This window comes from Myripristis murdjan, chromosome 17 (assembly GCF_902150065.1).
Source record: "Myripristis murdjan chromosome 17, fMyrMur1.1, whole genome shotgun sequence".
Classification (NCBI taxonomy): domain Eukaryota; kingdom Metazoa; phylum Chordata; class Actinopteri; order Holocentriformes; family Holocentridae; genus Myripristis; species Myripristis murdjan.
The window spans coordinates 19,046,766-19,064,325 of NC_043996.1; the positions used below are offsets into that span (position 1 = coordinate 19,046,766).

Sequence of the window (17,560 nt, forward strand, 5' to 3'; positions counted from 1 at the left end):
ACTGAGCATGGCTGTGCCCATTTCCCTGACCTCTCTCACAATATTAATGCTGTGTTTCTCATTTATTTGAGTGTGCCTCCCTAACTTCAAGCAGCTTCATTATTTACCAAGGTGTTTCTGCTGAACAGACACTTAAATAGATAATTAATGGATAATTAGAACATGCAGCAATTATACAGTGAATCTTAAAACTGCTGAACTTTGGGTTTGGGAGTATGTGGGTATGAGCTACCGTGATAAGATTCTTAAGCAGCTATTGTATGTGTGTGTGTGTGTGTGTGTGTGCACACATGTCTACAGTTGTATGCATGTGTGCAGCTTTTTCTTATCTGAATGAGATGTTCAAAACTAACTAGCTTAATATGCAGATTTGCATCAGTCACATATAGTGTCATCTCATTCATCTTATTTTAATATGGAAGATTTTGCAAATCTAAAGAATACTGTGACCGAGAAGCTGGGAAAATTCTGCATGATGCAGTTAGCGTGTGATCATTTCTTTTATTCAAGCGTGACCCAGGTTTGGCTGTGGGCTTGAGATGGATGGACAACTTATTTAAAAAAAAAAAAATAAGAAAGAAAAAAGAAAGAAAGAAAGAAAAGCAATTTCCTTCTGGCTAAATTTAGAGGTCAAGTCGGTGCCTCAGCCATAGTGCAGCTCTCCTTCAGCCTCATCAGCCACACACAAGTTACGGCTCACTTTCTCTCCTTTTTTTTTTTTTTTTATACAATCGGGGCAGAAGGGAGCTAATGATACAAGCCCGGAGAGTCTTGTAAAATGAGGGCACTCTTTCACTCGCTGTTCATTCTATTAATCTTACTCTGACACCTCCAAAAAAAAAAAAAAAAAAAAAAAGGCTTTTCAGTTGATCAGTTCTGCAAATAAATGTGATTGAATGCTCATCGCAGAATGATATGTCATGATGCGTGTTCTTGTCTGTGCACCATGTGTCCCATCCTGCACAGGCCATTTTGTGGAGCGAAAACTAACTGTCAAACCCTTAATGCTGTACCTGAGACATTCACCTGTGATAGCTGGCAGCCTCACTTCAATTTTTAATTGCCTCCAAGTAGAGCTGAAGATGGTTTGAAGAATGTATAACATGACCTCAGTCTGTACTTGGTCATAGGACTAACAAAAAGTACCTCAATATCGATACTGTGGCAATATTGTAGAGTGACTATTGATGCTTTTATAAAATATTTAGATTAGTGATAACCAGTCATTATTTATGTGGATATGATGGCCAATCAGGTAGAGACACATAACAGAAAATTGTGCATCTTTACTGTAATGCAGTCTTTAAAAGCAGGATGAAACAGCACTGTATCATATCACACTATTACAATGTCTAACATTAAAGATGATATCTAGTTTTATATTGCATATCTCAATATATTATCAATATATTGCCTGGCACTGCCTGGTCCATTTCATTATTTCATATGCGTCAGAAATGGTTAGGTATACTACAATCTCCAAAGCTTGGCTTCTTTTGAAATATGGAACCTGATTCAAATAATGAAATAATCTAATCTATTCTCTGAACCACGTAGTTCATGCAAATGTGTTGCATATTGGGTTTCAAACAATCCTGCAGTCTCCCAATAACTACACAAGTGGATTAGAGTCACAGGCAGCACATAATCACAAGACACCAAATAGACCATTTGAATATTTTATTAATATGTAGAAAATGTATTAAAAAAGGAACTATATAGTACATGTTTAAGTCAAACTAGAGCTAAATTTGACAGTAATATCCAAGAATATCCAACAATAAATCCTTAGTTTCAGCATATATGAGCTTTTCAACAGTCAAGATCACACACATCAACATTTACATTTTCATGGCAAGATTTTAAATCAATGCAGTTATCTGGCTTATAATAAGAAATGCCATAACCAAAGGTGATGGTTCATTAGGGAATTAAACTTATAGAAGTCAACCCATGAAGAAAAAGATTTTTCTTTTTTTAAACACAGAACACCTTGTGTTATTAGTAATTGTATCTTTTTACAATGATGCATCACTCAAAAAGTATCATCCTACATTTTTAAAATAAATAGCCCTGAAATAAATAAGGGAAACAAGCTTCATATACTTCATATACTATAAACTCAGTGGGAAGAAAATGCTGGTAAAATATTTAGGTCTTTAAATATTGATACAGCGTGTGCATCAACATTTTATTCCAGTGTATTTAAATGATTGAGACTTCAGTAATGGAGGAGATGGAACACTGAGGCGCTCTGTTAAAACCCCACATAGCAAAGAAAAAAAAAGGATAATACCCTTGACGTGATTGAAAATTAATTTCAAATATTGCCTATTTAATACCATAATCTCCTCTGTGTTTCCAGAAAACTGTGGAATTTAATGCAACGCCAGTTAACTCGTTCAATCAGACTGTAATGAGGAAAAAAGATTCTCGTAGATGTTTTAGGGAACCTCGTTACATTATTCATAGAATCAAGAAATGGAACCATTCGCTTCCTTGTCTGCTTGATGTAAGAAACAAGAACTGAGGAAAATTACAATTAAAAAGAAAAAAGGTAAGGCTAAATATTTCATGTATGTCCAGGCTAAAGAAGATGACATCCTGTTTCAGATAGATGCAAACCAAGCTTTTGGCTATGATTATTCTTGCTGCATTTCTTAAATAATTGTTGACATTGTTGAGGTGTTCCTCAAGTGTCCAAACAGACTTTTGAGTTTTTGTTTACAGCAGTAGATGTAAATGTCTGGTTTCTCTTGAGCAATAGCTGTAGCGGATGTAGAAGAAACTAAATAAATAAATAAATAACAATAAAGATACAGGCTATTCTACGGTAGAATAACTGCCAGGGCAATTTAATTTACCATATTTCCTTCAGGACAGTATGGCTGCGGCATCGTAAGTGATGGACAACAGACCGAAACTGATCCAAGATAACTGCAAAATAATCTTCTTTAAAAAAAGGATCTTGGAAGTTATATGAGTTAACTTTGTTCGTCTTCTCTTGAAAAAATCTTTAAAGAGCACCTCGTGGTTTGCCATATGACAAATCTCTCACGCCATAAGTTACATTCTGTTCCTTTTCTGCAAAGCTTCAGGACCTTTGTTCCTTGCACTGAGGCGAACTTCATCTACATAGTTAATGAAATAAGTACATACAGTAAAGCCTACTCTAGCGTAAATCACTGGGAGATGGGATCGGATGAGAAGCTCTGAAACAGTCACGCTGACTTTGTGGAGCTCAGCTGGAGATAAATGCGACCTGGGAAAAGGTCACGTGTTGAAACAGCTGGGTTCATTAGTTCAAATGTCAGGCATGTTGGACTTATTTTGCCTTGAATGTCATTTTCCCATCTACATGACAGCTTATGTGCATCATAATCAAAGTCAAGTGCACAGCTTTTTCATGAATACCTTAAAAAAAAACTATTTCAAGGGCAACCTTTACCCAGGTCAGCAAAGAAACTCAGCACTATCATTTAAGTAAAACACATTCTCATGACCTTTGTTATTCAGCATGAAGCTTTTGATTGCAATTTAGTTAGCATGCAGTAGGCTCCATTCCTCCTTTTAAGACATCACTACGAAACAATGGTTAAACAATACAAGGGTTAACGTGGAAATGTTGCAGAGGGCTTTCTGATTTAGTTTGCATCTAAAGGGGGAACACATCAAAAGACACATAATCTTCAACCCTATCCCTACATGAGTATATTAGTAGTAGTTTATAGAAGGGATAGTCACCATTGTTTTCAAGTCTAGAGGACAGGAAACAAGAACAAAAAAAAACAAAACAAACAAACAAAAAAAAAAACAATATACACAGTCATATGATACAAGCCTGCTTTGCCTTTTCAGTTCACTGAGAAGGCAAAAGTGAAGAAACGGACAGAAATGCAACAAGGAATGAGATTTCCAGTGCTTCCACAGGGGAAAAATCATTAGGATTTAACTGGTATTTGGATTATTAAATACAGCAGGCCAAATGCTGCTTGCAGCGATGGTGACACTAAGTTCAAAAGATCGTAGCAACCTTTGTGAGTACACCGTGAGACCAGAGCGGAAGATTGAGTTTGTTGTGCGTGGTTTGTCTTCAGACTGTAAAAATGTAATTTTCCTCCCACAAAGGAGGTGAGAAAGGAAAGCAAGAATCCATGAATCCATGAAAAGCAAAGTGCAAGCCAACTAACTGGCACTGCCATGATGCTCGTCTCCTATGTGAATGTCGTGTGCTACATTTTGAGCACTGTGTAAAAGAAATGCCTGGTGGACATGGTGCAGATTACGCCCAGCCCACTCAGGGAAAAAAAAAAAAAAAAAAAAAAAAAAAAAAATCCATTCTTTGTCATTTGTGCCGACTTTGTTCTTCCACTGGGGAGCTTAAATAATGAAGCAAATAAAAGAAGGCCACACCAGAAAGACATGGCTTTGCTCCATGCACTGTTCTGCCGGCTTTGTTAGTGAGGGAAAGGCGAGGCTAAAATTTGCACGATATCCATCCATGACTTTCTCTGGCATAGCTTTCAATGTTCACATAAAGAATGCCTGGGGACAAGATCACCATGAAAGTCAATGAAAAGAGGGAGTCTATTTAGGATACAGGGAAAAGCTTCTTCAGTGGAGACAAAAAAAAAAAAAAATGGTCGGCATCTTCCCAAAAAGTTAGGCTATCGTCTTTACTGTGCATGTTGCATCAATCAGCACCATCTCTGCAAGCAATCACATCAACAAAAAAGGGAGGGAAACCAGTTTACATCGGGGTGTTGCATTTTTTTTGACAATAAAGAGCAGGAAATCATACATACTGCCCATGTACATTACAAAGTGAACAAGGGAGGGGGTACATATTGAATGAACAACAGTAGTTTTGCTGTGTTCCCACTCGTAGTGCAAATACTGTCTCACCGTCACAATAAAATGATTAGTGTTGATTATTTACTGCTTTCATAATTAACTCAAGTACATAATAATCAGTAGTAACACTGAAAGAAACATAAATAAAAGAAATAGATGACACAGAATCTAATGCTGGTGCATTGGTTGGCGATTGCAAAAGCAAAGTGTTCACTGGTTTGACAGCAGTGGTTTATATCTCCTGTGTGTCTGTTGTGAGTCTGGTACTCGTCATGATCTGCTTTATGATTACATTTACTTAATATAGGTCTCAAAAATCAAGGCATCAAATCATATTATGAAATAGATGGACTTTTGTCACAATATCAGTTATAAAAATAGAGATATCTTACAGTTAAGAGTTTTAAGGGCATATACAGTATATTTCTGTTAAAAGTGTTATTATTTTGAATGGTTAAAATAACGCTAGCACTTATACTCAGGAGGGCATTTCTGAGCACATTTCCTCACATCCCAGAGAAAGGAAAATCACAGACTGCGAGAAAAGCTTCTTGGTTTGCCTTTCCTTTTACAGCAAATAGAACCATTGTCATTCAAATTATTTAATAAATTACATACAGTGTCTTCTATCGTCTGGCTAGAAGTACAGCAGGGAAAGACAGCTAAAGCTGGGCAGGAGACGAGGCATAGACAGACGGAGTTCGGCCATGGTTTCACCCTGGCTGCCATTTTGGTGCTTTTTGTTTTTGGTCACATCCACAGATCCAACAGATTCTGAACATTTGTAGCATTTTAATAATAATGTGCTATGTGTCGTATATTATATATCAGAATATTAATGCGATATCAGTAGCTTTTTGTAATAATCCCCTCTTTAATACGGAGCCTTGGCAGAGCCAGTCATTCCAAAGCACAATTACTTTCCAATAAGCTTATAAGTGAGTCACCGACACACACAGAGCAGAAACTGAGTGTTAAACTTTGTCCGAACTCCATTTATCCATGACCCTTGGTTGGATGGAGGGATTGTGTTTATGCAGGGGCAGACCTCCTCCGCTTGCTGCTGATGCTGCGGTAGTTGAATGGCCTCATCTTCATCTCCACAAAGGGAATGGAGAACTCATGGCCTTTCCAGTGGTACCAGTTAATACCCTGTTACAGAGAAAGTGAGATTTCAGTGGCTGATCTGCTTAAATCAATAGAGTTCTTATATGGCTGAGCACCAGTGGTCGCTGGGGCATTTGGGAAAACCACAGAGTACACAAATTTCAAAAGTCTCCACTCTGCTCAATAGGCCTGCAAGGATGTTTTGTAAGATGGTAATGTTTTAATTCCTTTAAAGTACAGTATTTTTATTTCAATTGAACAAGTCAGCAGCGACCCTAATGTCCTCCACTATTGGAGCAAGTCACCCTGTGTGATTTATTCATTTATTTTGTTATGTTTGGCATCTGCGACATCACTGCTTGATGCTAAGGGACTTTTTGGCCTGTTGCTGGTGCTGTGGTGCACCAATCAGTTTCATTTTGTAGATGCAGGATATTAATGCCAAAATGCATCATTCCTCAAAGGTTAATCAAGTTTGACCCAAAAATGTCTGAGATACTGATCGCTTGAGGCCCTGTTGGCCCTGTGATGGCACTGCAGTTGGCCAAACAGGTTTATACTCAAACTGCCAGATCCAGCTTTCCCCCCAAGTTTCATCCAAAACAAGCCAGCACAGGCTCAGAAATTGTGCATGGCAGACAAAGCCCACAGTTCTTTCTCCAATTTGGCGGAAAAAAAAAAAAAAAAATGCTGGTTGACAAAATAACAAAAATCTGCTTTGGAGGCTGTTAACATTTTAAAATTAATCTCAGCTCTGCTAGATTATCTTCCTTTAAGGTCAAAAAGTAGAGAGAACAGCCAGTCTTCACAAACTCAGAGTTGTACAGAAGAAAAATGTGTCTTAACCTTCCAAGAGCAATTACAAACTTACTGTAATTATGATTTTCTAGCTCCTAGTTAATCCCCACCACCGCCACGACCGTAACCCTACCATTTGCAGCTTTACACCATAAGGCAATTTCTCTCTGAGCGTCTGCCTTTGTGCCTGTGCATCTTTGCACCCACCTGCCTTTATTTCATCTCATCAAAAGACTGAGAGGAAGGTAGAGTACAGAGAGATGAGCAGTGTCTGTGCGATGCTCCGAAGCCTTTGTAGTTCAGCCTAATCAAAGCCCCGCACACCTCACTTTCTTTCTCGGTCCATTTCAGCATCATGCTGAGAGAGCTACATCAGACACTCGTCAAAAGGAGCGGCCATGACCACTCACTCGCTCTTCACAGGTACTGTACTTAAAGACATGTACATTTCTGTGAGGTATTTTTATTAAAAAAAAAAAAAAAAAAAAAAAAATCAATAAAAACTCTTCATGTCTTGAATAAACTTTGGTCTGTTCCATCAGTGTTATCCAACTATTTCACTAGTACAAGGTTTCCAACTTTTACAGTTCAAGTCCAAGTGACACATATACACAATGTGATATATCATCCCTCCAAGCTGGGACCAGCAGTGTATCAGTAATGGCCTTTCAAGGTTAGAATTGTTTGCCTTTAATTATAGCGCCTCCATCAGGCCAATCAGTGGAATTGTTAAATATAGCTGTATGAGTGTAGATTTAAATTTTAATTTAATTTACAGCAGTATAGGAGCTTGGGCCTTCCAAATTTAGAAATTTTAACCTATAAGTGCCATTCCAGCTTTCAGTTTCAATGACTAACTGTTTCATTCATTCATCAATCAATTTATTGATCAGATAACTGACCTGACTGTGTCTGGACTCGCCGTATTTGCCGTTGAGGTTGGCCCGGTGGCAGTTCTTGTACCACCAGGCCCCTTTGTAAGACAAGGCACAGTTAGTGACAGCGATGTCATTGTCTCTGTCTTTCGTGGAGAAGGGCCGGCCTTGATGGTAGCTCAGAGAATCACCTGGGATTGAAGGAGAGATGGAGAGTTGGAAACATCAGCGGATGACAGGCAACACTGGCATATGGCTGTTCTAAATAATACCATGAGGAGGGGAGGCAGAGGAAAAGGGAGGCAGAAGGGAGAGGAAGAGATGAGGGAGAGGCAGAGACAAGAAGCCCTGGTGGAGGCTCTCTGAATCGGTTTAGAGCACCAGAGAGAGAAAGAGAGAGTGTGTGTGAGAGAGAGAAGAGAGAATTGTAATTATAAACATGAGGGGATGGCAGGTAATTCTGGCATATGGTTATGTTGACAGACACGGGATTCAATGGAGAGGGAGGACAAGAACAGGGACATGGAGGAGTGCTGAGGAAGGTCTGTGACATGAAGGAATAGAAGAAGGCAGAGGGGGGAAAGCAGGCAGAGAAAGTGCCAGATGGTAGAGGAGAGATGGGAAGGTGTTTTCACTTGAAGAGTTGTGCTTTAGGAGAGGTGGTGGAGTGAGAAAGCACAAAAATCATCACAGATATGGTGACATAATAGAAAAAATATATGGCTTTTAAGGGGTTCAGTGACTATTTTTCAAAATGACATGATTCTGGGATTTGATTCAATAATCTGAGATATTGTACGTGTAGAAGGAGTGTAATCAGATTTCAGATTGGCCAGACGAGCTTTAGATACAGCACTGCTTTTATGAGGGAGAGGGAAAATGGGAGTTAATGCCTTGAATTCAGATTTTACCTTAAATTTCCCCACCAGTAGCTTCAAAGTTAGACTTTCTTTTTCCTTACTGTATGACAATGTCAAACATATTGTGTATCTGCTGCTTGCAACATTTCACTGAAACTACATCACACTTATCTTGAATGAAAAGTTAAACCAAAGATGACATTATTTATTTACTGCATCATGACATCAAACACAAAATACCTAGATGTCTTACATGTTAATACCTTCAATGCCTATCCTATACCTGGATGTTGTGCATCATTTTACGCACATTTCCCTGTAATTCAGCCTTTTAGCATTTGAATAGAATTTGAAATAAAGCCAGGCAACATGCATTTGTAATGACAAAACTACTGATGGGACCGGCAGGGTTAAAGATGTTAAACAGGAAGAAGATGGGAATACACTTCCATTTATTACAAGGCATTCATGCACAGAGCCAAGTTAAGATCCCAGTAGTTCAGGAAGCTAATTAATCTATTCACATATTTGAAAACACTCTCCATGTATCCAAGCACATACCAGCGGTGCCATTGTACTCTCCTATCCTGAGCTTGTAGAGGTTTCGAGCATCTCCAATAGAGAACTTATCGTAGTTGGCATAGACTGACTCCTGCCCGTCCCTCATGTCAATCCTCAGCTCATAACGGCCCTGAGCAGCAATCTTCTGGATGTTGTCTAGCCCTGGGGGAGAGACGGCACACATTAATGTTGCATTTCACATTTCAACCTTGGACCCAGTTACACCTGTCGCTTTACAATAAATCACAAGTCTGGACGCAGGAAAAGTTGTATTTTTAATCACATGGCTGTCGGAGCTTCAAAAGCGGACACGGACAAGATGGAGAAGGAGTGTAATAAAAAGTAAAAGCAGCCACTGATTTAAATACAGCCACAGGAGATGCTTAATAAGCTGTTTCCAGGCCAAGAGCGAAGAGTATCCTAATAAAACCCCATCTCCAGAATCAAACCTCAAAAAACACTGAAATGACAAGTGTAATCATAGCTCCAGTCCTAGAATTAGACGTAACCACAGAAGATATGGCAGCCATCTTAAATATTACCAAGCGTATACTGAAGAATGTTGACTAAAATGGAAATACTGCTTATGTTCATCTGAATTCTCCAGTGGTGATTAACGCTGCCCAGACGTGACGAGAAACTACCAAAGTCTGAGCGGACAAGCAAGCAACCCAGAAATGCCTCGCTGAAATCAAATGTTTGCTGACAGCACAGATATTAGTTGGCACTTTATATGTAAAATATTTTAAAATAAGCCACACTGAATTTGTTTAAATTTGACACTTGACAAGACTTGCAACTGGGGATTTTTTTTTTTTTTTTTCATGAGATATGGTTCTGCTTGCTGTTTTGAAAGTTAAAGGTTTGAATCCTGATAAGCACCGTGCGGGACATGTTTGTCAGCTGGTCCTTAGAAAATATGGGTTGACTGACACTATCACGAGTGGTGGACATTGTCGCTATCTTCCTTACAAATGCCATATGTCTAAACTTTTGGAGATATACAGCCTTGTTCCCTATCTCGAAGGTAGCAGATATGCGGCTCGTTTGAACCCAGACATACTGTGCAACGATAAGGCCCCACACCGACCTGAGAGATTGGAGCTGCCTTCGCTATCAGATTACAACAACAAGCACCCATTTGGAAAAGAGCCTCCTTTCCTGCTTAACCTCCTACAGAAACATCACACATGCATCTTTTCAGAAACTGGGGGGAAAAAAACCAAAAACAAATCTCCAAGCTTTGGTTGATAAGAAATAGGGAACTGGAATAAGGGAGAGGGGAGAAGCTAAGTCTCTTGTAATATGTCAATGGGAAGCAGATAAAATCAATGTTACAAACCAAAGGGCCTAAGGGTGACAGGGGAAAAGCAATTGCAGTAATACAATTTTGTTAAACACTGACTGAACTCAAATTTGCAGTGTATAATATCATTGTATTATCAGCGATTAATCTGGTACCCATAGTTTTACACATTCATTTTTTTCCCCCTCCAACATTTTTATGGGATCAGATCGCTCTATTAGAAACTGCAGGGATTAAAAATGCATTTGGACACAGTATTGCACTCTTCTCCTATTATATTGCCAACATTACCATCATTTAACATTTTATTACCAGCCTTTCTCCTACACTTGGGGGGTGGAGGGGGGATTATGGAGAAACAAGGGGGGAAATTAAAAAGGAAAGAAGGGGAAGAGGGAATGGGATAACGATCACATATCGCACACGGCCATATTGGCTTCTCTGTGTTATTACATAATCAAACTGACACTGTGTTCTGCATGAAACAGGGTAAGGTCACTGAGTAGGGAGAATAGATTGCCCTAGAGCGGCAATAAAAATGGCCATTTTCAAACTGTAACAGATAATAATGAAAGCTTAATTTCCATATTCTTTACTGCTGGCCAGTTAAGTGCCTCTTCTTTTCAGTGTGAGTGGATTTAATATCAATGTTTATGGCTCCATACAGCCCAATATATTGCTATTCTGTGTGTAGTGGTGGTGATTAGCTAAATGTTGGCTATAATGGTTCTCCCGGGTTACAACAGCGACCTAATCTGTGGAAAGAAGAATGAAGGTCAAATGCTTTGAGGCTGCAATAAACTCGGTGTGGCCATCTGTATGACAACAGCATTTTCTTTTTATGCAACAAAAATATAATTTTACACCAAGTGCCCATAGGACACTTCTTACACTGTAAATGGTTGCAATGCATGGCCAACAGGGGTGGGTGGTCAAGCATTTTGTGGCAGAGCACAGGACATGGCAGAAGTAGTAAGACAATGTTTACTATTAATTAATCATCACATTATTGTCTTAAAGGAGCAGTTCACCCAAAATACTGTATATATCTAATGCAATCTATCCATTAGAGTGTTTCAGTGTGATTTAGCGAGGTTTCAAGGCTGCTGCAGCCTTCCCTGTCTTTCAGCAGCCCAGTACAATGGGAGAGAATAGATATGGTTTTGTGGAGCTCAAACAATAAAAAATGTACATGTGCAAAAAAAAAATCCCCAAATTATGATACATACTCTAAACCCCATGGGAATGAAGAGTTTAATTTGCTTTTCTTGAAGAAAAACACTTGCAAACTATTTATCCACTCTAAAGGAGTATGATGTTGGGACAGATACAGGGAAGACTGGCAGACTGGAAACCTCACCAAATCACATGAAAACTATCTGGATATATATAATGCACAAGAGGTAAGTAGGATATCTTTTTTGTATTTTGGTTATGCTGTCCCTTTAAGTCCAGGGACCCACAGAATCCCAGTAATATTTTTTGGGTAAATCTGATAAAACAAGTAATAACTTCTTAGGAATTTTGAGCGTTGCTCCCCAATACTGTGCCAGAACTCAGTAAACCATCATATCTCTGGGTAACAGTGTACATCATTTCCTTCCTGAAAATGAGAACCGCCACTTGTGTGAACATATTCAATGTGGATATGTACAAATCCCCATGGCTTAAGTATGTATTAGACAACCTGTGTAGTTTAACTCAAACTCTGAAACACGCCGCCATTCAGATCCATAGTAATCAATGGATCTGTGTGGAAAGACATGCCGGTTTCACACAGCAGCCTGGACATATTGCACAGTACAACCAGACTGCCACCGTCCCTGCTGTCATGTAATCCAGTGACAGAGCAGTGGGGAGAAGCTTTCATAGGAGAACAGACATGGAGCTCTTGATGTGTCGCAGCCTGAGGTTACATTAAGCTGCTTTTATGGACTGAGAGGACAGAGTACAGTAAAGGCAAGAGGAGATGGGGTGGGAAGGGGGGCTCCTAAGAAACACCGAAGAAAGTAAAGTAATGCAGGACCCTGGAGATGGCAGTGCCCTGATCCAGTAAGTCCTGGAGTGGTCTGGGGCAGATTAGAGCTGATTCAGCTGATATGGAAACAGGTCAGATGAAATGTTGAGGCAGATGTGCTACGGCGGCAGTAGATCATAAAGCATAGGCACAGCCATTTAAAAAGCTCCAGAGTATGAGGTAAAGAGCTGTCAGGATCTTGCTCAAATAGCAGGATAGTGAATGATGCTATATAAGACCTTCAGGTCTCTCTAAAAAAATGTAAAATAATAAAAAAAAAAAGCTTAACCTGCTTAACTTTGTCACCTCGTGAGCGACTATCGAACAAACTATAATGTAGGAACAGAAAATGACTACAGATTTATGCTCACCTTCCGGCACAGGATGTAGTTTGAGAATCCTATAGGCCCTGAGGGTGAAATCTCAATCTTATTTACAGCAAGTTTCGTGGCTTACAGTGAGTAATTGTTCTGCCAATCCTTACTGAAGAAAAAATGGACAGCAAATCTTTAATTGAAACAAACTGATAGCAGTTCTTTTGACTTTTCTTGCAGCAAGAAAATGCGAGGAGAGGAAATGATCGGGAACTTGAGACGCTTGCACTACATTGGGCCTGCACATATTCTACTACACAACCATTGTAAAGGAATTAGGTTATATCAGCTACTGTGATTTTACTGCAGGACATGTGAAATGTCCATCACTTTATGCTTTAAACTTCTGCAGTGTGCTTGGTGCCTAATGGATTGAAGCTTGCCCCTCCTCCATGTCAAACAAAGGACTGTGCACTGAGATAAATGTGCCACAAACAGTTTTTCCACATATGGCAGCTATAATATACTCCAAAATCCAAAATGTTCAAAGTTGGAAGATCATCAGCCCTCTCTTGTATAATGTGTTGATAATGTGATGCCATAAAATATTCCCCCAGAGTTATAATTTTTTCTTTCATTAAAAAAAAGAGGAAAAAAAATTCAAAAAACATTTTTCTCAAAGTCTTGATTTGCACAATGAAACATTCATGTAATATTTTCTTTTAATCATCCACATCAAAACAATAACATAAAAACTGGTCCATGAAGAAACACAGCTCATCTGCGCATTTTGTAATGAAAGTAATTATTGTTTCATAATGAGATTTGGGGAAAAACATATTCAGTAGCCCATAAAGCGGTGCGGCTGTTCTGTTATTTTGTCTTTGAATCAGAGCGACGCTAAAAACAATTACCAAGTCATTTCAAGGAGAGATGAGCTTTCAGCGCGTCCAATAATGAATCGGATAGACTTTGTGAAGTCAAGTGGTGAAAGATGAGACGAGCAAAAAAAAAAAAAAAAAAATATTGGAGAGCACAGTGGCGCTCAATCTTCACAGACACTGGAAAATATGATGAGAAAGGCTACCATAAATGTAGATGACATTTTCCCTCTCTGGAGAATAAACACATCAGCTGAAACCAAGCAAAAGCTATGGTCCACTATTGATTTTACTCACTAAACTCACTTCAGTTATGGAGAAGACATGTAGACAATGAGGGTAACACAGCCTCCAGAAAACTGGGACACAGACTGTACAAAATGGGTTGCAGGTTGCAGCTCAATATCTGCCTAGCTTGTGAAACAGTACACAGTGTTGGTCACGGTGACAGGAGAAGATCTAGTGGGAACAAGGCAACAGTAAATATTTTGTACCCCATGCATTATTTGGTCCCCCATTGTGTCTATCAGGAACAATCAAGGTATGGCACCTTGTTTTTTCTTGTGATTACACTACTCCCTTTGGGTCAGTCACAATTATTAAAAAAAGAGATGTAATATTTCACATTTTTAATTAGATGTTTACACCCAGTTAAATCATAATAACTGACTGAATGCTGCAGTGCCTTCTTTTGAGTCCTATCTACAACATAACCCCGAGTATCCAGTCTGTATTGAGCTGTATTATCTCCTCAGCTTTTGTCAACACAGTCAGAGTTGTTTGAGATTAATGTGATGGACACACAAATGAACAACCAACCAAAACGAATGAATGTATAAACACTGAATGAATGGATTGAGATAGTTCCTTTGCAAGGTTTGAGAGTAGGGCGACCAAAACATTTTGAAATGCAAAATGAGGAGCTGAGACAATGTCATATGCTGATGTTAGTATGTAGCGATAGTGTCTAAGTTGAAACGTATGGCACAAAAAAAACCCCAAAAAAACACAAAAACAACCCCATCTCATCATGCAAGTGATGTTGCAATGTCTACCGTAATAAGTGAAGTACAGCAGGAATCTCTACATGACTGACTAGATCAATGGTCGAATGGCAAGTGTCCACCCTGATAATGGGTGAGGAGGGGAGGTGCTGAACCCTGGCGGAGTCCCACCAGACTTCAAAAACTGGACCTGAAGCCTCTTCGCCCAAAAAAAAAAAAAAAAAAAAAAAAAAAGAGATGGATTGGGGTTAAATCCTCGCAACTGGCTGGGATCTTGTCCAAAGGGATGTGCGCCTAAGCCAGACCATGGCAGAGAAACAAGAGATAAGCTCCTGGCCCATGAACCCCAGGATAAGGAGAGAATTACTTGCTTGAGGTAATACATTTGAAACGACACACAAGTTTACTGTATTTTTTTTTTTTTTTTTTTTTACCCAGATCTGTGAGAGTCAGATTCTTACCAAGCCAGAACTCATCCTCCAGGTTTCCAAAGCCGACCCGGTAGTCACTCCACTTCCTGGAGAAGTCTGTCAGGCCATTCTGTCGACGCTGGAACACCTGCATGACAACGTTTGACATGATCAGTCAGTGATTTGTTGATCAATGGCCTGCTCTCAGACTCTGAGTTGTAATCAAGTGGATTTACTGTATGTGACCTTACTAAGTAGTAATATTTATGACATAAATTAACATATGACATAAAGCATCTGGTCTTCTCTCAATCTCTCTATCAGTCTCTCTGCCCGACTCTCTTTTCTACCACACCTACAGGTATGAGCGAATTAAATTTAATGCTATAATGTTATTTTAACATTCCTTTGAGTTAAATACCACGGACCTAGTGTAATAAATCTAACTTGGGACAGATAAGTACAAGGATTCTCTTGGATTTCTCTCTATAGGCCGGTATGACAGGTAAGTATAAAGTGAGTTAGGTTTATCTACAATAGGCATTTTCCCAGTAAGTGTAGCAGGTCATTCTAGAGGCAGTATTAGGTTCACCACATGTAGTGTTTTATAACACCAGAACTGAAATGAAGTCCTCATGAATTCAAATTTGAGACTGTTTAATGACTTTTGAGGCCTACACATAATCTTAATATTTTTTTTACAGATGAAAAGGGACTGAGCTTCTTCAATAGTGCTGTTAAGGGAAGATGTATCTCCACCATCACTTACAATCCATCCTCCCTCATCTGTCGTCATGTCACAGTAGACCTGCACGCCCTGGCTGGGGTCTCTGTTGATGTAAATGGTGTAGACGCCGCTCAGCGTCTCTCCATTCAGCAGGTGCTGGGCGCAGTTCTGAGGTGTCGCAAACAGACGACTCCCTGCGGAGGACCAGAGGGGTGAAGACACGAAACACTTATTTTCTCTTAATATCCCTTATGATTTTGTGACAAGCTGCTTTAAGATATTAATAACTAACTTATTAAAGTCAGTTGTACTGCTAAAATCAACTGGAGAGATAGAGAGAGGATTTGCTGCCTACAGTGGTGGCATCACTATTGAGCAGGAAGGTGATGGTGTCTTTGCAGCATCTTACTTCAACTGCAACTGGAACAACTCATTCTTTCAATTTGTAAAAAGTTCATGTCAACTGTGCCGGCAGAAAGTGAAAATAACTATTTTTAAGCAAAGGACAGGCTGTTTGGCTTTCAAAACAAGGCTTATGACTCTTAAATGTGTCTTATGGACATCCATATTTACGCTGCTGTATGCTGCTGTACATCAAGTATATTCCAGGTGCTTACCAACTTAATGACACTGTTTATCCTGTGCAACCAGTAAAAGTTAATGCTCAAAGATTGAGTGCCTTTCTATTACACTGCAAAAATCATCTTAACAAGGAATTTAGTCTCATGCTAAAGCAAGTAATGAAATCTGCCAGATGAGCACTTTATGAGCACTTTTTTGTGGGAACAAGTATAAATATGTTGAAACGAGGCAGATCTGTCCACTGGTTTCAACACAAAAACACTTGATTCCGAAAATTCTGGAAACCAGTAGATTAAAGTGGGGTAGTCTCATCCCAGTGGCATCATTTTCTATTGTTTAAAGAGAGACTGAATAAAAGCCTAAATAACCTGCTCAGATGGAGATATTTTGCAGTGTAGCACGCATTGTTCAAAGCTGTCTCAGGTTTCCACACCGTCACCTTCCAGCTATGAAGGGAGGGGGAGCAGAACTCGCTAAGGCAGGTTCCTGACACTGGGGACCCATTATTTTGAACCCGTTTTTGCCTGACTAACGTAAAACACGGTGCATAAGTGTTCACCAAATCAACAACAAAGAAACAACCTCTGAGGTCAAGAAAGCTCTAAAGCCCATCAGGATCACTTTCTGAGCCTAAAACAAAGAAGACATACACTCTGTATGTGTGTGTGTGTGTGAGAGTCTACCTGTGGTGAAGGTAGTTGATACGATGGCACTGGTATCTAGTCCTCTTGCAGCCTGGAGCCTCACAGTATACTCTGTGGTCTCTGCCAGTCCCTCCAGACGGATCCATGTGTCTTCTGCATCTAGGATCAGCTCCTAATACACACACACACACGCACACACGCTAAATAGTTCAAATATATTCAATAAGGAAAGTGGTTTTCCTAAGGGAGACACTTTATTTGATCATTTATTCAGTTTAAATCTCTGGGTAAAACAAACACAGCACTAGAATCCTCATAAGCCAGTAATAAAACATTCACTCAAGCTTGTGCGTCTTATAAGACCTAAGGCAACAAAGAAACCTTCAAGCTATTTTTGCTCAAGAAAACTATGACAGCTTGCCTGTGCTCCATACTAATAGCACCACCTTCTTCAACCAGCCACACCAACAGGGGAGTCACGTCTCATGGCATTGAAAAAGGGATATTGGGTCCATTTAAATATCATATTAGTAAAAGTTACAGCTCTGCTGACCACGGGACATTTTTTACCTGCCTGGCTGTCTTCTCAAACGTGAAAAATGACTGAGCCACAGCACAAG

The 17,560-nt window shown here is 39.5% G+C and overlaps 1 protein-coding gene across 3 annotated transcripts in view; it reads right to left on the minus strand.

Moving 5' to 3' along the window:
• Window positions 1-1,665: 1,665 nt before the first annotated feature.
• tnr (tenascin R (restrictin, janusin)) overlaps window positions 1,666-17,560 on the minus strand; it is a 205,598-nt gene continuing 189,703 nt past the window's right edge. For all 3 annotated transcript variants that reach the window (XM_030074578.1, XM_030074577.1, XM_030074579.1), the window contains 6 exons: window positions 16,980-17,112; window positions 15,757-15,908; window positions 15,039-15,135; window positions 9,056-9,217; window positions 7,662-7,825; window positions 1,666-6,006 (listed from right to left, as the gene is read on the minus strand). In XM_030074578.1, coding sequence (XP_029930438.1) covers window positions 5,887-6,006; window positions 7,662-7,825; window positions 9,056-9,217; window positions 15,039-15,135; window positions 15,757-15,908; window positions 16,980-17,112 — 828 coding nt within the window. In that variant the 3' untranslated portion in view covers window positions 1,666-5,886. The remainder of the gene's footprint in view (window positions 6,007-7,661; window positions 7,826-9,055; window positions 9,218-15,038; window positions 15,136-15,756; window positions 15,909-16,979; window positions 17,113-17,560) is intronic.